General features: G+C 30.7%; 1 protein-coding gene across 4 annotated transcripts in view; it reads right to left on the bottom strand.

Moving 5' to 3' along the window:
• LOC134687435 (dystrophin-like) overlaps nt 1–22,714 on the bottom strand; it is a 201,749-nt gene that overhangs the window by 141,248 nt on the left and 37,787 nt on the right. For 3 of the 4 annotated variants that reach the window (XM_063547729.1, XM_063547730.1, XM_063547731.1), the window contains 5 exons: nt 21,645–21,737; nt 21,198–21,289; nt 20,593–20,673; nt 19,263–19,378; nt 16,191–16,378 (listed from right to left, as the gene is read on the bottom strand). In XM_063547729.1, coding sequence (XP_063403799.1) covers nt 16,191–16,378; nt 19,263–19,378; nt 20,593–20,673; nt 21,198–21,289; nt 21,645–21,737 — 570 coding nt within the window. Of the gene's footprint in view, nt 1–12,858; nt 13,188–16,190; nt 16,379–19,262; nt 19,379–20,592; nt 20,674–21,197; nt 21,290–21,644; nt 21,738–22,714 lie in introns of those variants that run through there. The other variant, XM_063547732.1, reaches the window with a different exon arrangement.

Genomic DNA, 22,714 nt, shown 5'->3' with positions numbered 1-22,714 from the left:
TGAAAGGGAAACAAACTTGAGGCTCACCTGAGCCTGAACCTCTTGTTGAAATCAAGTCAACGAAAATGGTTTAAAGGCAGTTTTTATCATTTGTGGGATACCAATTTTCATGTTTTTAGTTGTTATATAAAAACCACAAATTTTAATGTTCAACTGCAAAATTTTAATGATTTATATAGACTGAAAAGAAAACCACAAAATCAAAAATCCTGGGAAATACAAATTTCCCTAATCCACAAAAAATAATGAATCCACTGTATTTAGACTTTTTGGTTAAAATAGTTTTTAATGTAAAACCTCATATTTCTATGTGAAAATATCCTAAAAATGTAAGAATTACTGATCTCACAATATCAAATGGCTTCAAAGTAATATGTTGGTTAATACTGTTGTTAACCTTCAATTCTTATACTTCAGAAAACAAATGAAGTGTGCTTTATTATTACAGCTTTCATTAAGTAAAAAACAAAAGTCCAATTTGTTTAGAATATTACCAAGTCATGGAAAATAAATAAAATCATCTTAAAGGCAATTATGTCTGAGAATATATTTGTTTCTTATGGAAAAAAAGCTTGATATTTTTGGCATTAATGCAAAGATAAAGTAGAAATACTGTTGTAAAACACATGTAGAATATAATTTTCAGAAGACAAGGATAAAAGAAATGAGGCTTTGTAATCAATGAAGTGAAATGAAAATAACAGCTGATGAAATGAATGTTGTACATATCTAAGGAGTGTTAGGGATATTAACTTTCTATTTGAAATTCAACATTTTAATTTTAGAATACATGTTATTTTAGAATCTGCTCATCAATTCTCTTGTAAGTACCAATGTTCTAAATTCTACACGAGAAATCTGTTTAAAAGTGCACAATTCTATTTGGCTTACAAGTAAGAAAACTCTTAAAAGTGCATAATTCAAATTTGTCTGCAAGCAGACCCTTTTAAAAGTGCATTATTATATTTAGCTTGTATGATGACCCTTTTTAAAGTACTCAATTCTATTTAGCTTGTAAGATGAACCTTTTTTAAGTGCTCAATTCTATTTAGCTTGTAAAAGGACCCCTTTACAAATACTCAATTATATTTGGCTTGTAAGAGGACCCTTTAAATTCATCGATTCGAGCATAATATTGTTATGTATGAAAAAGACAGATATTGAAACTCAATAACAGCATCATTCCTAAATCTGGAGCCTAACATTCTGACAGTGGTTGTTTCTGGTAACATGCTGTCTACTATATTTGATTTTTATCCATTGTTTTAGCTGAAATGAGGCTGCTGGTTTTCTCTTTTCCATTGATTCACATTTTGTCATGCCAGATCATCTATAACTTTTGCGTATTGTTGACTGAACAGTGACCTGCGGTTGTTTGAATCCTTGTCCTTTGGTCTCTTGTAGATAGTTGCCTCAATGGCAATCATACCGTATCTACTTATTTTCATATTGTTGCCTGTTGTATTATAAAATTGAGAATGGAGATGATGAATTTATTATGCAAGAATTCTCTATTCAAAACCAATACATGTTCATTATAATTGGCTATTTGTCTGTACAGATCAGTTCTGATGAAAACCAGAACATTGCTTTAATTCCTTCAATAAAATTACATTGATAAAACCCCAGACACCAATAATATTTTCATGTAATTATTAAATAATCTTCTGATATCTACAGTCTTTAAACTTCAAATGATTCTTAGCTTATATAATTTATTTCTGGAAAAGTAATTATATTCTCAATAAAAGTGTTTGCAGTTTACTAAGATTATAAGATTTAATAACTTCTACATGAATGCACTTCTGATAAAGAAATTAACACTTATAAACAGGAAGTAAAATGCACTCAGATGCACATTTTACGTAACAGCAACATACATTTTATAATCCTAGAAAATGATGACACTTGAGATGTATATGTTTGCACTTCTTCAAGGAAATGAAATTGACAACTGTTTTACCTGTTTTAAGGTGTAAATTTATGCACACCTTGCATATAAAATGCAGATTCACATTCCTGGCCTTAATGCAAAATTAATTACTTTTAACTATATGAAGTTAAAAGGTAAAACAGACAATCAAAAGTCAGTGCCAGAAATCAATCTTTGAAGAAAAGAACTGAAGACTCAAGCCTTCATTCATATTCTATACTCTAAATACTTTCTGCTTTTCACTTAAAACTATGAAACAGTTCAAAGCAGTGAACCCGTCATAAACATAAAACTATGAAATATTTTACACTTTGAGGAACTTCAAATATCAATAATTGGAAACTTAAGTTATAAATGTGCAAAACTAAATGAATCCAAAGGAAGAGAGCTTTAACATCTAATTAAGTGCTAGTTCTCAAATAAGTTTGAATTATTTATCTTGTTCACTTTATTTGCCATCTTTATCAAAGATTTCTCAATCATTATGCTTGCCAAGTTTGGTTCATTGTACAGGCCTCACACTTGTTAAAAATATTTCATGTTTGATTCCATGCATGGCTATTGTTTTGACACATTTTTCGTGTTTGGTTCAGCACAATCAGTCAAAACTATAATCAACGGGTCAAGTCTGGACAATTAAAACGTTTTTTGAACCTATGGTGCGTACTATACATGGTCGAATACGGTAATGCATGCCTTCTGGTTAGACCTGACTAAATAAGAAGATGAAAAAGCAGAAGTCAATGTGAGAATGCTATAACAAGAGGTAATAAACTTTTACTTTGACCTCAGAACAAAGAACAAAGAGTCAAAATATATCACTTATAGTTTTATTCAAATGAAGTTTACAACATAAATTTTAAGATAAGTAGGCAGTGTTAGTAGAGGTCACACTGACTCTGAAGATCTTTATACCAAATATTTACCCAATGTTACCAGAGTTTGTCAAACTTTAGTGACATTATAAAGATCAGACCAGGGAAAATCTTTTTGTTTTTGTTTCTACAGAATAAAACAAAGACAAGAGACTAAATGACTTTTCTATTGCATTAAACTAACCATGATGTTGTTATATATGTAGGCAGTTTAGGTTTACTAAACATAGGTTTTAAGTTATTACTGATGTAGCTGAGAATAGGGAACATGATGACTTGCATTTTAAGTATTTTGAGACATGCAACAATTTTAGGGCAAGTGCACTATATCTGAGTAAAGTTATGGGTCCAAGTTTCTGAGAAAAAAAATAAGCCAGTCTGTTGCCTTGTTTTCATTTTTTCCATATGATATGAGAAATGGAAAGGAAGAGATATGGGGTTAAATTTCAAGATATAATTTATGCTTGCACACACTTGAGAAAACCCCATTTCAAAGAAAAACTCTATTGACTACAGTTCCCCCTCTCTAAAATCAATCTGGACCTTAATTACAACGAACAAGAGCAAACAACTAATGATCACTGCATGTTCATGTGTAATACCTGAAACAATCCATATTCTTGTCCAGTTGTTTTAATAATAAATATTGCCAGGAAGTCTCTGAGCACATGTATTTTTCAAGAGACTTCAATGGCAACCTTGATGTACAATCAAGATAGTCACTGTGCTTAAACGGCCGTGGGTAACTTAAGTTACCCACAGCCCAATATGGCGGACTCTAAATTTGCTGAGATGATATTTGATACGAAATCGACTTTTGGCAGCGTTTTTCATGATCTATTTAAATATTGATAGGATTTTTGAATAAAGAAATCACTTACCATCACTACAATTTTTTTAATTTTGACTTCACTTTAGCGCAAGGCCAACATTTAAAAAGTGCATAAGATGTCCGTAACTTATAAGTCAAAAATGATCAGAGTGTCCGTAACTTTATTTTCGGATGTGGGTAACTTTTTTTTTTCAAAATTGTAAGATAAACAATTTCAACACTTAAAGGACTATAAACACAATCAAACCCCTTAATTATTACATAGATTTATACAATAACGATATGCTTCAAACTAAACAAGAGAAAACAGCAAACCAGAGTGTCACTGATTTTCCGTTAAATTTTTAAAAATTGTTCCCGGGATAAAACGGGACATGACGGTACGGCGAAATTTATCTACCATTTCTCTAGCTTAATAGATTGTTCATTGATGAGTCCTTGGCCTGTGTAGCCGCGGAAAAAGATTGATATCCTTTCCTTTAAATGATTTCTCAATTGTCAGCCAAAAAAGTATGGTCTCTTCAATATATCGACTAGTGTCATGCGTTGTTGATTGTGAGAAAAAAATGCCAATATCTACGGAGAAGATGGAAGGCTATATTGTTGATCAGGGGTCAGTTTATTATAGCAATAAAGGTAGATTTAAAATATTCTAAAAGTTTCATTGACCTCAGGGATTCAATAAGATCGGGTATCAAATCATACATATCTTCTTTAGAGGTTTGGGCTGATTCATCTATGTATTTCTGCTAAGGATTGACCTCCGAACTTGTTCTCTTAAGGTGATTTTCATATGTTCACTATTAATGTAATTTCTACAGATGGAAATGGTGAGATTTATAACCTGCATGTCATGATTTATCATCTAAAACTTAAGCAGTTAACAATCTATTTATAAAGCCAGTAGAATGTAAGATACATTAATTTTGCCGTACAATTTTCTACATAAGAAAATACCTGTACCATCAGGAAAATCGCAGTTGTTATCCATTTGGTTGAGCTTTGGATTTTTCCATTTGATAAGGGACTTTCCTTTTTGAATTTTCTTCAGAGTTCAGTATTTTTGTAATTTTACTTTTTAATGTCTGTACCAAGGCGAGTATGACCGTTGTTTTCCATTCGTTTGGAGTGTTAAATTGAACTTTTGGCTTTGCCATTCCATAAACATGATAAAGAACTTCCAGTTTGAATATTCCTAGGAGGTCGGTATTTTTGTAATTTATCATTTCTTTTTTTAAATAATCATGTGAATTACATCCATGAATAAAGATTTTTTGAAAGTTACTGACATCATGCTGAAGTTACGGACATCCCTATTGATATAAGGAAAAAAGTTACGGACAAGTTGTTTTGAAGTTACGGACATCATCAGTGATTTGGCAAATCGTGCTGTAATCGTTTAATTTGAAGTAACAAACCACGTTTTACATTGCAGAGTTTCCCTAAAAGATTTATTTAACTTTTTAATTACTGAACATTTCTTTTGTATTCATGGTATTGTAATTATACAGGAGCAAACTTCCTAACCGAAGCCAGGCGGCTCCATCTTGGGCTGTGGGTAACTTAAGTTACCCACGGCCGTTTAAGCACAGTGGATAGTCCAATTTGCCACCAAATCAATATTCTGAAGACTGTTAGACATATCAATAGTTTCAAAATAACCTCAGAAAAGAAATTATCAATAATCAAGACTGAACTACAAAAAATTGTTTCCATTACCCCTGTAAAGTAAGAAAAATGGTATCAAAGAAAAATATTGTTATCAATAAATAAAGCAAGAAGCAATTTAAGGTACACTATAAAAAAGATGGAGCTGCATGATCACCATGCTTGGGATCAAATGACATGGAAGTTTAACAGATATAGGTCATTGTATGATCTTCAACAATGAGGAAAACCAATACTGAATAGCAAGTATTAAAAGGACAAATTGATATAGAAGTGAACAACTATAGTATACTGTATGGCCTTCAACAATGAGCAAAACACATACCGGGTACTGCATAGCAATTGATATAAGGCCCAGATTAGTGACAAATGTTAAATTTTAGTCATGTAAGCTAAATAGGAATATAATGTCTTTTGTACATAAGGTATTAATTTTCACACTGAACTTGAGCGATCTTGGCATAAAGCGACAAACTGACAATATCTGTAACATTTTCAATCTCTCTCTCAGCTGGTTATCCATCAAGAGTGTTATTTCATCTGGTATAAAGAGATTCAGTTTATAAGCATGTTACATTAACCATCAAAACCCATTACATCTTATTCACCTCTATTTTAAAATTTTCTAAACTTACACAATATGTAATTGATCTTTACATTTTCAATTAATTTTATTGGTTTTATACAGTGTTGTATATGTAATAATGTATTTGTGGAATCCAGTAGACCCTTCCAAGCCAAGTGCAAACTGCTGAGATATGAATGTGGTAAAAGACTTTCTAAAGTGCATTACCAAAAACATGAAAGTTGAAATTAGTTTAATCTCATTATATACTTTTTACCTGCTATCTTTATCAACAATCAAACTGACACATCTAAGTAAATATTAGGGCATTATCCTTTAAATTATTTGGGTTTGATTACATAATCATACTGCAATTATTTGTTGGAATTTTTTGTCTGTTATATTCTTTTATATTTATGGGTATTTTGGTTCAAACCATTTGTCAGCTAACTAAAAAGCTGCCAGACATTTTCAAGTTCTTCTACCTTTACTAAAAGAGTTGCAAAAATACTCTATGCACATGTCACTAGAGAATTAAGATAAACTAGAAAGCTGCTAGACACTTTCAAATTCTTTCTACTTTTACTGAAATGGTTGTGAAAGGTGTAAGAAGATTGGCAACTTGTCCAGGAGCAAGAACGTTATATAGAAATATCTTTGGTAAGGTCATGTCTTCCTGTTTTATAGCGCTTAGAATATTGTGGTTTTAATCAACAAGAGGCTCTCAAGAGCCTGAATCGCTCACCTTAATTATTTTGGTTAAATCTCTCATCAATGATTATTTTGGCTTTTCAATTTATTTAAATGTTCTTTGGATCGTCCTATTTTCTTCAAAAGCCAAAAAAATGATAATTTTCTCCTATGTTCTATTTTAGCAATAGGAGCTATGTTTCTTGACATACAAGGAAATAAAATATAAAATTTATACTAGATACTCTGAAACTCATTTAGCCTAAGTTTGGCTGAAATTGATACAGCAGTTTCAAAGGAGAAGATTTTTTAAAGTAAGTCAACATGATGAACAAATTGTGAAAAAAGTCTTTAAAGGGCAATAACTCCTTTAGGGGTCAATTGACAATTTTGGTCAAATTGACTTATTTGTAGATCTTACTTTGCTGAACATTATTGCTGTTTACAGTTTATCTCTATCTATAATAATATTCAAGATAATAAACAAAAACAGCAAAATTTCCTTAAAATTATCAATTCAGGGGCAGCAACCCTACAACAGGTTGTCTGATTCATCTGAAAATTTCAGGGCAGATAGATCTTGACCTGATAAACAATATTACCCCGTGTCAGATTTGCTCTTAATGCTTTGGTTTTTGAGTTATAAGCCAAAAACTGCATTTGACCCCTATGTTTTATTTTTAGCAATGGCGACCATGTTTGTTGATAGATCAAAACTTCGGATACAATTTATAAACTAGATACCCTAATAACCAAAAACAGCAAAATTTCCTTAAAATTACCAATTCAGGGGCAGCAACCCAACTACGGGTTGTCTGATTCATCTGAAAATTTCAGGGCAGATAGATCTTGACCTGATAAACAATAATACCCCATGTCAGATTTGCTCTAAATGCTTTGGTTTTTGAGTTATAAGCCAAAAACTGCATTTGACCCCTATGTTCTATTTTTAGCAATGGCGACCATGTTTGTTGATAGATCAAAACTTCGGATACAATTTATAAACTAGATACCCTAAGGAACATTCAGTTAAAGTTTGAAAGTATTTGGCCCAGTAGTTTCAGAGGAGAAGATTCTTGAAATAGTTTACGACAACAGACGACGACGGACGACCACGGACGCCAAGTGATGGCATAAGCTCACTTGGCCCTTCGGGCCAGGTGAGCTAAAAATCTCATATTTCATCCAAAAAATGTAAATGTCTCTAAGTATTGACTTCTTCTTTCACACACAAAACTATGACTAGTAAATGCAGGATCAAAGAATAATGATAATATGTTTACCTATAATCACAACTACAAAGAGAGTGCTGAGGAGCACATCATAAACATTCTACCTCTGACAAAAAGGGTGCACCTGATTACCAAAAAGACTACCATGATACAGGAACTATTAAATAATGTCTTCACTTTCGAAAAACATTGGCATAGCCAAACAATACTTATAAACATATAATTTGTATAATCGCATTATATAAACAGAAATGATAATAATGTAATGTGTTCAAAATCAATAAAAAGACCACAGAGATACAAGAACTAAATTTATACTTTGGAAGCATCAGAATAGGCAAACAGCACTTATGTACTGATTGTATTACAATATGTGTAACTTCAACATGTTGCAGCAGAATTCGGGGTTTTAGTATCTAAGAAATATGGGTAATTTAATTGTTCTTACCCCAAAATGAATATAAGGTCATGTCATTGGTTTTGAATTTTCATGTTGAGGATGTGTTTAACTAATCACAAGGTTTTCAGGTATATAACTTTTGAAAATATTACCCAGAATGCATTAGATTCTGCGACAGTGATTTGATAGTAATATATGACCATCAAAAATAACAGGTCAAAGAACTACTCTATCTCCACCAAAACTGTATTCTAAAACTCCAGGTCAGGCAAAATTTATATTTCAGCTAGAGCTAATCAAAGTTTTGTCTTGTATTGAAGAAATAATGATATGATATTATTTGGTACCAATGCTCTAAGATTTTAGAGAATGGGGTTCAATCTCAGCTGCTTTTTGCAATTAATGCTTTGTTTGACAGACTGTTATGTAACTTTTAATAAGATCAAAATAGAATTGAAAACTTGAGAGAAAATGAGACACTGATTTTTGAAATTTTAGCAACAAATATTTTCAGAATTCAATTTCCAGCTGACGAGAAAAAAAAATAGTTTACCAATAGGTTTTCTATATTAATAAATGCATGCACAGGGAGAGTGTGAAGTATTTTCAAAATTGTTTTTCCTGCCAAATGTTTTTGTTCCCGTCCCAAATCAAAAACCTTAAAAAGTAAGTTGTCAGAATCATTGTTTTTTGTCACTCATGAATTTTAAGTTTTGATGTCACAGTATTTATGGATTCGGATCCATCATCTTTATAAAGCAAGCAAAATCCTCACACATGAAATGACTTGCTTTTCCATAATTTTCTGTATTTTTTTTTTTTTTATTTAAATGTCATTATTTTGTTGCTTTGTGTTGCCTTGTTGTCTCACTGACACTTGCCAACATTTATCTATTTTGGAGACTATTTAAGAAATAACCCTAGCTGACTTGCCAGAACCTGAAAAGACCCAGTAATCACAAGTCTTAAAGATGTGTTAGAGATTTGATGCTAATTCTGAACCCTCACTAGTCTGTTTATTACAAGATAGATGTATCCGATTGTGTTTGTTTATTGTTATTACAAAGTCATATTGCAGGGTTAATCAGATTAATGAACAGCAAATATGCCACCATAATAATATAAAGGTTTCAGATCTGAAGTTCATTTCTCTTCTTAAGAGTGCAATTAGTAACAACATTAATGCTCAGTGACAGTTTAGATTTTGTCTAGGTTAACTTTTGCACATTGCTTTAATTTCTGGAAAAAAAATGTTTAAGCAAATAGAAGATGCAGAAGAATGCACAATTTCGAAAAATCAGAAGTTTGTTTTATGTAAAAAAAGACGATGTGGTATGATAACCTGAATGAGAAACTCTCCACAAGAGACCTAATAACAAAGAAATTAACAACTATAGGTCACCATACAGCCTTCAACAACGAGCAAAGCTCATACCGCATAGTCAGCTATAAAAGGCCCTGAAATGTCAAATGTTTAACCTTACTAGGAACAAAACTGACATCTAACAAAAATATCAACACAAAAGACAATGACTTTTTATAATATTTGGCTGAAACTAAATTAAATCATAACATGTTCAATTTAAATATTCATTATGCAACAAATATTAAACCTTAAAGTAATATAACAAAGCCTTGGTCAGAACAAATCTGATCTTAAACACAATATCTATTTATCTGGCATTACTCCACAGGATTAACAAGCTTGTAACAATATTTATACTAATTCAGGCTAATATTTATTATTATACCTTAATAAACAAAAACATCAGTACATTATGTCCAATTTCTTTTCAGATCCAAGGAATATCTTTTAAACAGAGAACACTATGATCTGTGTAATAATTGTCATTTCAAATAATGACTTTACAGTGTATAAGCAAAGGAGTAGGTTCAGTAAATCCTCTTTTTCGCCCCAAAATAAAGCAATTTTGCAAAATTGTGAAAAAGTAATCTTTAAGCTTTTTATTGGAAATAACAGGCTTCTGCTACATAAATATGGGCTGTTTATGGCAATACAATGCACATATATATCGAGTACTAGCATCATTAAGTCGTGCTAAATTACTGAAATCTTCACAATTTTAGCATTTTAGTTAAATTTTAGACGGTTTCTGTCTTAAATGAAAGTGGCTATTCGTGTTCTTTTATAATTTTGAAATGTAAGTTGTATTTGATGATAATACATAATATATATAAAGGTTGAGGATGGACACAGATGCGGCCACTTTCACTTTTGACAAAAAAACTATCTACAAAGTTATGTTTTTTGACATATTTGATAGATTTTCATATTTAAGCTCGAATTGGAGCGTTTTTAATGACTATTTAAGTTAAAATCTTTCACATAAACTAATTAATATCAATTGAATAGACACTTAAGTGTTTAAAAAGTGTCTAAAATCTTTCCTTATATGAACTTGAAATTACAGGCCAAAATCGGGCCTTACGAGACCTACTCCTTTAGAAGAATTTAAATTAAAGATATTTTGCTAGAGAGAAAACTACATAACACGACGCCAGAGTGAATTTTCCAGAAAGGTCACAATCACAAAAAAAAAAAAAAAACGCAGCAAAATGAGAACTGAACATGCTGAAGAAGATGATCAAACACTCATTTGATAATTTCTATGGCATTTACTGAGTTATTGTAATGCAATGCAGTTTTTTAAAACTTATTTTTTAAAGTACATGTATCAAATTTGGTAGTATAATTTGATGACTTGACATTTAAGTATGCGTAAAAGGTAATAAATCAAAGATCTATAAATGTGAAAAGGTAGCACTGAAATTGTTTTGATCATGTTTTTATGAAATGGAGGTCCATGAATTCCATTGTCAGACAATCAAAAATGAAAATTTGTAATATGTTGGACTGACTTAATACATGTGGTTTCATGTTCAGATACTTAAAAAATTCAAATCCTTTTTACTGTAATAATTACATGCTAACTAAATGACTCCACAATTAACATGTTCAAAATGCTTATAAGCTTATCTTTTTAATGGAAGAATTAGTTGCAAACAGTTTTGTTATTCCAATCATATGCTCCAATTGAAATATTTAGCTATCTCTTATTCCAAATTTTAAAAGCATTGCACCATATGAAAGTGTATAAAACTGCTTTATAAAAACCCACTAACAATGTGTAATTTTCCCAACAGGATAGAGTGAATATTTGATTTCAATAAATGTTGCATTTATATGCAACCTTACACTCATGCATTGTCAAGTTAGGTCTAAATTAGGGTAATATATCAACCTATCTTGTCATTTAATATGACATTAAACAACTGAAATATCTACTGATGGTTTTAAAGCTTTGATGTGCAGCATTGTATGTTAGGCTTTGTAAGAAAGAAAGAAAAGAAGAGATTTAGAAAAAAAATCTTTGGAATACAATCCAAAATTGGAAACTAGATCTGGGACAGTAACTAATTCTGAAAGCAAATGTTGGGACAGTGTCACATTCTAGCACTTTGCTCATTTCAAGGGTGAATTCAGCCATTTATAAAAGAGGGTGTTCCAACCCTCTGTCCCCATTCAAAAACATCAATAATGAAAAAATGGGGAGGGTTCCAACCCCAGGAACCCCCCTCTTGGATTCACCATTGCATTTGTCAGCCTGGACAACAAGTCTTGTTATGGGCTAAACCTCAGAATCTTCAGTTTTAATGTTTTCAATGGCCATCTACATAGGCGGATCCTGAGGCCCCCCTTTCGTGGGAAACATTTGGTTGATTATATAGGGAATCAATGAAGCATGACTGGAGCGGCCCCCCTTAGGTCAGTCAGTTGGCCCCCCCTTAGGAAAAGTTCTGGATCCATCACTGATCTAATTAGTCTATCCTTTATTCCAATAAAACACTTTTCGGTTATCTCATTGTATCTTACTAGTTCTGATCCTATAACTTGTATTGCCTTAGCTGTTGATTGGTATATATACCTATCAATTAAATCTATGTGATATCACAGATAGAAGGTCAATAATTAGGATGTAAGGTTTCATTATTCTGCATAGTAAAATATAATCACATGCCAATGCCTCTGCATAAATTTTTCTAACTAAAGAGCCCATTACATTCTTTCGTGTCCTAGATAATTTTGTGCTACTTGACCTAATCACTTCTGTTGAATGTCTATATACATTTTCAAAGATGACAAGCACCTAAGAATAGAAAGTCTTTTGGCAAAATTTTTATTAAAGTATTGAATTGGCAGTTAAACAGAGTGTTGAACAAATATAAGAAATATAAAGTTTAAACATCCAACTGTGAGCTAACAATCAACAGTTTCCAAACAGTCAGCTACCTTACTTAAAATATTTTTCTAAATATGGCAAAAACAGGATTCCGATTAATGTTTAATAATAAATAAATTTTGAAAAGATTAAATTTAATATTTCATTAATCACAACTTTGACAGAATTATTTGCACATTGTTCCTCTTAAGACATGGAAGCTTCAATTTGATATTTGAAGAATTTTGAGGGGATTTTTTGTTTTTATTAGTGCTGCATTATCATAAATTTCTATTTTCATATTTTTTCACTTTTCTCTGTGCATTTATTTCTAAGATTTGGTTGCTTAGTTGCAGCAGTACATTAAATGAAGCTAAATATCTCCAGATAACATTGGTAAACTTAATTATCTCTAGACCTACCTGTAATTGTATATAAATATTCAACTCCCTATTTCTCCCGAAAAATGTAGAAATATCGGTAAATCCTTCAAGTTTAAGGATTTAGGTTAATTAATATCACCTCACACATTTGTTTTACACATTGTTATTTACAAATGAACAACAATTGGCACAAGTAGGAAATCCAATTTCATCTTGCCCCAATCTAAATGAGGCATAGCAACATGAAGAACTTAGCAAAGTTATTGTTAACTCCAAAAATATTCAATATTGCTATCTAGTATATGTATTTATAAATAATGGCTATCCACCATTCCTGAGAAACGAAGGTACGATTAAGTGCCCAGCTGATAGACACATGAATGGTAGATGTTTACATATCAGAAGTTATACAGGTGAGACAGGTAACAGTGTGACGACTATTACCGCTATTACCAAAAATTAGGCGACACAATTATTCAATCATAGGTAGATTATTACATTGTGTTGACATAACATATTAGAGTCTTTTTTTCACACAATACTTATTATAGTAATATCATTCATTCAAGCATTTCCGTCTTTTCTTTACTATCTAAATGAGGACAGATAACAATTATCTCGTTACATATATCTGATAAAAAATTATTTATTATTTTCAATAACCGATTTAAAATTTTTTTGCAATAATTTTTTGCTTAATTTTTTTAATTCATTTTAATTGCAATTTTTTTTAAACTTTTTCTATTTTTAAATCTTCAGTAAATAAAACATGTAAAAATGTTGGGAATCATTGATTTTAATCATGGGTATTGTTTACATTAACAGTTTGATCGCTGATAACGCACCTATACTATAGGTCTGATCTATAAACGTACTACAGGTGATCCCTGGACTACCCTTTTCTCCCACGCCTAACACCAAGGTATGATCAGGAACAATGGGGCTATTTATGTAAACATTGTTTCTTTTCTTCATACCCATTCAAGGTCCTACACTTGAATATAGATAAGATATAACTTATAAAAGAGCAACAAGGACCAAGTCAAAGAATGTTATTGTTCAAATATAATCAATGTATACCATGTGGTGATAGACCCACTGGAAATAAAGCTAATTTTGTAAAACTGATAATTCATGATACAAAAATAGCCACTTCAATACATTGTATTATGTAATTGATCCTAAAAAAACTTCCTTCAAACTAATAGCCTATCCTTGTATGTCCACTGATTATAAAGTTAAAATGTTGTTTTTTTTAGAATTCATTTAAAAAAATATGCTTTCAAAACACATCTCACTGTAAAGGGTATATTAAAGCTTGTCCAATTATAAAATTTAAATTTTCAATGATAAAACCCTTAAATTTTTCCATTTTGTTCTTTAGTAAATATTTTAGTTAGGTAATATATAAGTTGCTTTATTCATTGAGGATTTCTGTTGCAGATGAGAAAGTGAACTATAAAACAACTAGGACAGATCTACAATGTTGCTTTGAATGAAAGACTGACAACCGTCTCCTACAGAACATAGAAATCCAGGACAAGTAATACTACATGTTAGATATACACCCATGAGGATATTAGATTGATTGATTGTTGTTTGCTTAAACGTCCAGTGGCAAATGTGTCACACACGTTAATGATGAGCATAAGTATTATCAGGTGTATCTAACTTACACAATGACACCGTTGTTAATGCAAACAGATAGCTTTTAGTAATCAATGATAGATATCAGGCCCCTAGCCAGGAATTTCCAGGGGGGGGGGGGGGGGGGGGGGGGTTTGTTAGACTCACAAACTCGACTTTAACAGTCAAAATTCGAACAGAACATTGACTTTAACAGTGCTTATTTGATTTCAAGGGGGGTTCGTCCGAACCCCCCTGGCTATGGGTATGCATCTTCAATAATTTAATCTTATTTCATAGAAAAGAAGAATAAATGCAGAATATTCAACAAAGCATGAGACAACAAAACTGTATATTACAAGAAAACCTCATAGAATACAAGAGAAATCAGTACCATGTAAATAAAGCAAATGAGACATCAGAGCATATGATATAAGCAATGTTCACAGATTCATAGTCTTCACCTTCAAAGCGAAGCAAGTTTTTGAGGAGTAAATTTGAACTAAAAACTTAAGAGAATAATAAACCTAATCTAAGCGAGTTTTATTCTATAGATGAGTTGTGTTTATGATGGTTATTGCCAAAAATCATAAACATCAAATACAGATTTGTTTTCTTTCTCTTATGTATCAAGGTTTCAATATCGACATGTTGGCAACCAGACATAATATTTTCATTAATAACAATAATAATAATTGTCCTGTACATAAATATATCATGAATATTTAAATAATCATGTATGTCTTTATTACACCTTTATTACCTATTAGTTTTTGCATATCATCACAATAATGAGATAAATACATTTTTCATTGTTTTCATTTGGTGAATTGATATCAGATTTTATTTTAGTTTGTCTATATTTAAAACTCAATTTGTTATAATGTTTTTACAATAGAACATAAATAATGTTTAGTTTGGATGGGTTTACTTAAAAAGATGTTTGGATGTCTACATGAGAACAGATAGACTGGTTCATTGTTCTTTATTCTCTCAAAGTACAAAGAAATCCAAATTGCACATTTTCTAACAAACAACATTTTTAATTCACAAAACTAAGACCATCCCCTGAACAAGAAAAATAATAACCGCTCCCACTGAAGCTAAATGGAGCCCAAAATTAAATTTCTTTGCCATTGAAATTCTCTATTATTAAAGCTTTAAACTAACTACTAGGTGACATTTGATAATAGTCATGACATAACTTTGGGTAATCTGGTCCCTAGCCAGTGGCGGATCCAGAACTTTTCATAAGGGGGGCCCTCTGACTGACATAAGAGGGGGCCCGCTTCAGTCATGCTTCAATGATTCCCTATATAATCAAACAAATTTTTCCCCTGAAAGGGGGGGGGGGGCCTGGGCCCCCCAGGCCCCCCCCCCCTGATTCAACCTATGCTAGCACATTAATGAAATACTAAGACAATGTTGAAAAGGGCATTGCAATTCAAAATCTGTTGTTTGATTGTTATATTATTTTATGGTTTCCCTCTTTGTACATTAAAACAAGCTTTTTACTCCTATTATGCTGTCAATCAGTCCATAAAGCCTATATCATTCCATTGAGAATCTTTTGAATAAATATAGATGTGTTCACCTCCTATTGCAAATTGCTTTCTATTGTAATGCCCTGTCAAAACTTTTTTCACCATATCCATTGCATTCAACAATACTAAAACCTTTTTTAGTTCAAGTATGCTTATATCACAACAAAGGTGATAGCATATAAATAAAATGCATAAGTTTACCTCTGATTTCTTGACATGTTCAGCAAAATGGAATTTTTCAGTTGGTGTTGGTATTAAGGCAGATTGTGGTGTAGGGGGAGGTAATTCTATGTCACATGTTTCTGATATGTTTGAATGTGGTAAAACTTGGAAGAAACACATCAAGTACATCATCACTGACTTTTTATCTGGGTTATCTACATTCACATCTGAAAAAAATAAAATAATTAAAAACATAATTCATTATTTTGTACTTTTATTTGTGAAAAAAATGTCTTCATCTCCTTTTTCCTTTTAAAAACATGCAATTTGTAATTTGCTACATTATATCTGCAGAATTTTATTACATCATAATCTAATATACCTATTCCTGAGAGAAAAAAAATCATTAGAACAATCGAAACTTCAGCCAGAGCAAATATGCCATTGTACATATTTTATGCTTTTAATCAGAGCATCTAAACAGTTATGTTAGCATTATGCTTTAGAATGTCTAAATTTGTACATTTTGGTAAAGAAATATTTTCTTTGAAGAGTATGGTATAAAGAAGAGAACACTGAAATACTAAACTTACCTGCTGAATTTGGAACATTTTTAAGGGCAATAACTCTCAAGCAAACTTTACACTTACAGGTCAAATGTAATTTGCCAGTTTCACATTTTAATGTTCATATAATTTATATGCAAACAGTATTTTTTTCATCTTGTAATAAAAGATTTTTGAGCTTCACATTTTAAAATAACAAACATAAAGGGTTAGGTACATAAAATGAGGTCAAGGCTTTATGAAACAGACAGACTACTTATTTTCCTCTCAACTAATCCACAAACCAAATACAGTTGACTTAATGTGCAAAAAGAAAGAGGAATAGACCTTATCCAAATAAATTAACCTAATCAATGGAACACACAAAAATTTAGGTCAAAATTTCATGAGCTATGTCAGATTGACTTCGTATATGGACACAAAAATGCAAAATATAGATGAACTATCATATTAAGCTAGGGAGGAAAGACCTCAACTCGATAACTTGTACTGACCACTGGTGTATTAATTTTAGACCAATGTCATTGAAAAATATGAGGTGAACACATGCTCTTATGCAACCATTTCATATATTATTGTCATATCATGTATGATTACTGAGTAACATCCTTTATCCTGAAATCTTCACCTTGACCACCTGACTTAAAATGAGGTCAAGGTCATATAACAGGTCCTTGACTTTGGTACAGGCACTTTGTACAATTATATGGTAGGTTTAGCCAGGTTAAGCCAAGTTTTATAAATGCCAAACCTATAAATTTACAACAATCAATCAAAATTTCAAAAATCTACAAAACAAATGGGCAACACGAAAGTGTGTCATTTTTTAAAAGGATAGGAGATTCACCTTTTTAATAGATAAGTAGAGTGTTATTTCATTAGTTAAATACAATGACTTTAAAACAAACATTTTAAGACTATTAATCTATATCTTACAATTTTAAAACATGAAAAGCCCATCATGAGGGCAACATAACTGGCATTGATCTAAAACCCAAAACTGTTGATTCTATTTTCCTAAAAGGATTGATATGTCAAATGTTCACTTTTACAAACAATTCAATATATTGATAACTATATTAACCCACCAGGGGCATTTCAAACAAATATTAATCTATTATCATATTGTTATAAATTAGGTCAAATTTATTTTTCCGTCAATTAACCTTTAAATATATCGGCTTTTTACCTCTAAATTCAGGTTAATGTCTTATACTCATGATATAATTAACATAGTTATTTCAAACAAATAATTATGATTGTCATTTTGTAATTAATATGTTATGAAAACTGTGTTTTCTGCCATTAACCTATAAAACAGACCCAGAAAATCAACATCTATTCCTGAAGATGAATCTGTCAATCAACAGATATTGTCTATAACCATGGTGAAATGGAATGAAAATTACTCTTACTTTGTATAATGACTATAATGGCTTTATCAAACAACTTATTTAACTGATTTTCGAAGTGCTTCTTCACTGTTCTGGGTTTATGGTTAATTTATAGTATGTATATGTTCAGACTTTAGCCCAACTTCTTTAATATACCCATGTACTTTCTTTAACTAGATCATGTTTTGAGGAAAAAATTTAGTTCTTTTGTCTATAAATCTTCTCTATGTTATTTTTTAATGTTTGATCCTTGCATATTTTACATGATACATTATTATAATTTCAATTTCATTTTCATCGTTTTTTGATGAATTTTGAAGAGAAAAACGGTTAAAAATTCCTTCCAGTAGAATGGCCATGAGGACTGCTTGCTTTATCTACCTAGCTTTACCTTGTTTTTGGTGCTCTTTATTATTGTCTTATAGTAATTTTCAAAGTTGTTGGAATAAGCATAATTATCTTCCTCTGGAATTATGGATATATACAAAAAAATTGATCTTGCTTTTTGCCAACATCAAGGATGATGACTTTCCAAAGAATTTACATAGCTTCAGTGTAATTAATTGCATGTATTTATCGTAATATTTCTTAGAAATGTGGTTACAAATTCAAGCATCAAATACATGTCTGATAGCAATAAAATATCTTTTATTTGTTGGAAGCATTTTCTTTTATTTCTGGCGATTCGGCAATTCTTTCCACATAGAGATAACTTTTTAATGAAAAGCTGTCTCTTCAAAATAAATAATGGAATTCCTATCCCTGTGTAATTACTATTTCATGTGTGATTTCCATTAAAAACATAAAAAAACAAGGTGTATTTCAATTCCAGAAATTTATTCTAGATATTTTACATGTATTTTATGCTGATTGGAAAAAATGCAAATAATAGTTATTTATAGATGTCTGAAGGTCAAATAAAGGAACAAGTTCATGACACATCTTTGAATGCTAAATTATCTTGAGCTGAACAAGAATACATTCAAAAGAAATACAGAACTAGACATGTAACTACTTTATCTAAATATAACCTTTATAAATATTTCTATAGGCTTTAATTCTGAAAAAAAACAAGAAACATTCAAAATGTTTTTCTTTTTGCATGAATATAAAATCATTTGCCAGAAAGGACAAAACATTCCAAATTTTACCTTCGGCATCCAATAATCTGTCAATTTCCAGTGATTTCTCAGCCACATTGAAAGCGTGGTTAAGTCTTGTCTCATTGTCCATGTTCAACACATCTTCATATATAAATAAGTCGGGTCTGAAAAAGTTCATTAATACATTAAATTGAATACTATATGTATATATTCTTTCAACTAAAAAGATAAAAAAATATGTGGAATGAGTGCCAATGACAACTCTCCATCCAAAGTGAACCATTACAGTTCAAAGTACGGTCTTCAACATGGAGCCTTGGCCCACACTGAACAGCAAGCTATAAAGACCCCCAAAAAATAACTTAAGGTCTTGTGTTTCAAATATTCCTAAAATCAACTAGGTCAAAATATAAAACAAGAAATATATTATTTATATTTTTACTTTTCACTTTTGTACTCTCAAGTTTTCTATTTTTGGTTTTCCAAAGTTCTGAATGCTAAAATTTCAGATGAAGGCTTTTCAAGAAAAGCATTTTGTTGCAACAGGTAAATTTGTCATTCTGTAATTATTTAGTCAACATAATCTGTAAATATTTGTTCAATTACTTCACAGTTTAAAATTATCTAACTAGTACTTGCATATCCCAAAATACCATTATTAAATAGTTTTGACACACACAAGTGCAAAAGCTGAAATGTCTAGCCAGCTTTATTGATTATGACTGAATTTTATGGAGAGGATCTAAGTTTTACTACAGGTATTCACAACTTAAATTTAAGGTTGAACAAGGGTCTTCTACCATGTAAGATTGTAAAACAGCAGAAAAACAACTAGTCTAGACTTGATTATAAAAATTTTGAGTCCATAATAAAATTAGCTTTTTAACCTTTTTAACCTTTTTATCCCTCTAAATGCCAAAAAAATCATGTTTTGTAGCTTGTTATTTATTAATTAGGCCATATTAGGGAAGAGAAATCAAATAATTTAATTTCATAAGGAATAAAAAGTAAGTCTTCCTATTTTATTTGAGAGCAAGAAAATAATTACAGTGATTCTAATTTTATTGTAATTCTGCAAGACATTATAAGAGCTTTTGTATCATTTAGTTTTCTTTCTATTTTCACGAAAATATCTTTTCCATGTATAACTATTATAAAATTTGACACCCCGTAGCTAGAAACAAAGCTCGATAATACATACTTAAACAAATATTTTTCTAAATATTATGATATAAACTTCAATTTTCCATAGTGTTAAAAAATTCTTTGTTTTTGAAAGTTTAGACCAACATCTTCTTTACACAACATATAGAGATTTAAATTTTACCTTGCAAATATATAAATGTATAGTTGAACTCTTAAAAACGTGTATTCTTACCTAAAGTGATGCAAGAGGGCATTAAATCCAAGTCCATCTCTCCAACTATTTGTAAAGTTTCTAATATCTACATCATGGTACCTGAAATTAAAAAAATTAAAACACTTCTAGACAAGATAACTAAATATCTTTTTCTTGAATTTAAAAATCTTAGTATTTTTGAGTTTAAAATGTTCAGTATATTATATATCGACAGGTTTGATATCTGAATTTGAAAAAAAAAAAGTTTTGGAACATTTGTATCCTAGGGGAGATAACTCAATTATTTTTCTTTAACTAAAAAATCTTGAGATTCTAGAGTAAAAAAATATCAGTGTTCCACACATGGTTAAATACTGTATCTGATTCTACAGAAAAAATAGGAATAAAATAAGAACAGACAATGAAAAAGCTGATTTCTTCAATACATAAACAATGTATGGGTGTGTAGTCCAATTACATTCGTATGTCTTGTCCTATACATATTGTCTTGTCTTGTGTAAACATGTTTGTAAACAAAAACAAAATCTTTGTTAATTGTGAATCTGTATAAATATATATGTTGAGGAAAACCAAGCGTAGCCTCAGGCTGTTTAAATAAATAAAAATTAAAATAAACACACTACCTCTCTGTAGTCTGTCGACACCAGTTTAGTAAGGTTCTCTCCAGATTTGTCTGTCGTAAGTCCTCCATTAAATCTTTCATAACATCTTTCACCTAAAATATAAAGTATGATAGTTTGAGATTCTTGGAAAAACAAAAATAAATAATTAAAAAGATTGATGTTTTTGTTTGTTGTGTTTAACACCACTTTCAATACTATTTGCTAATTCTTTACTACCACCTTTTTATTGGTCTTTATAGCAATATTGGCTAGACGAGTATAAAAATATATTAAGGTTAGATTAAAAAATACTAATATAATAGTGAATGCAATCTCAAAAGAACATCTATGTGTCACTATATTGCATTAGTTAATACTCTTCACTGCATGATGTCCTTATCTCCATATTCTGTTATAATATGGATAAATTGTATTCCTCCTCGTTTCCATCGATCCAACTATACTAACCTGCCAATGTAAGATGATGCTCCATACCAAACCAAGAGTCAATTTCTGATTCCCATCAACTATATCATTACTACTGATGTTTACTAACTTGATCTAAAATGAAAGAAAAATGAAAAAAATTTGTATGCTCAAATTTTCATTCAATACTGCAAAAAGTTAATTCATTACTTGCTGTTGGAAATCTATTTTTTTAACAAAGTGGAGGACGGAAATGGGGAATGTATCAAAGTGACAAAAACACAACCAAAAAGCCAAAAACATCAGAAAAACTGCCAATGGGTTTTCAACACAGAGATAAAATCCTGCACCCAGAGGAAGGCTTCAGATCTTTCATTCACACCAATAACAATACAGAAAAGAACAGTATGTGTTTGTATGTATTATACCTTCTTTGACTTTGACTAAACTATCTTCACCTATAAGAAATACACTTATAAACTCATTTTACTGATTTTACTGATTAGGGGATGATTTTTACAATGTTGCAATTTTTGTATTAAAAAGTAATACATAACTGCTTCCTAAAGAGGTAACTTAGTGAGGTGTTAAATAGAACACAAAAGATGCAAATCTATATTAAACAAAGAAGACAAACAAATGTTTCATTTTTGGGGGGACCTGCATGTTTGGTTTATCTAACAATCCATCAAGAAATGTAGTCCTGAGACAATTAACAAGACAAGTTTTCACACAATTTATATTTCAAGATGCCTGACTCCAGTAACAATATTCTATTGGCACCACTTAAGACTTTATTTGTATATTGCAAATATAAACCTCTCATTAAAAAGTTATTAAAATTTGTCCAAGACATGTTGACTTTAAAGTACTTACAAGTTTGATGGATGGACAGATACTAAAATTTCAATGTTCCCTTGTTTAATGTTTTATTTGTCTTTCATTTAATTTGTTCTCGAAAAGAAGTTATTTATAAAAACTAAGTTATAATGGTTACTCTTCATTCATAATTGGTGCATATACGAGATTTAATTTGATCCTTTTTTTTCCATCTAATACTAATGACAAAGTATCATAAGTGTTGCTTGAGTCAATTAGCCTAAATTTACAAA

This window comes from Mytilus trossulus, chromosome 10 (genome assembly GCF_036588685.1).
Source record: "Mytilus trossulus isolate FHL-02 chromosome 10, PNRI_Mtr1.1.1.hap1, whole genome shotgun sequence".
NCBI lineage: Eukaryota > Metazoa > Mollusca > Bivalvia > Mytilida > Mytilidae > Mytilus > Mytilus trossulus.
Note: the sequence above shows the minus strand (reverse complement) of the source record. Positions and strands in the feature narration are given on the sequence as shown.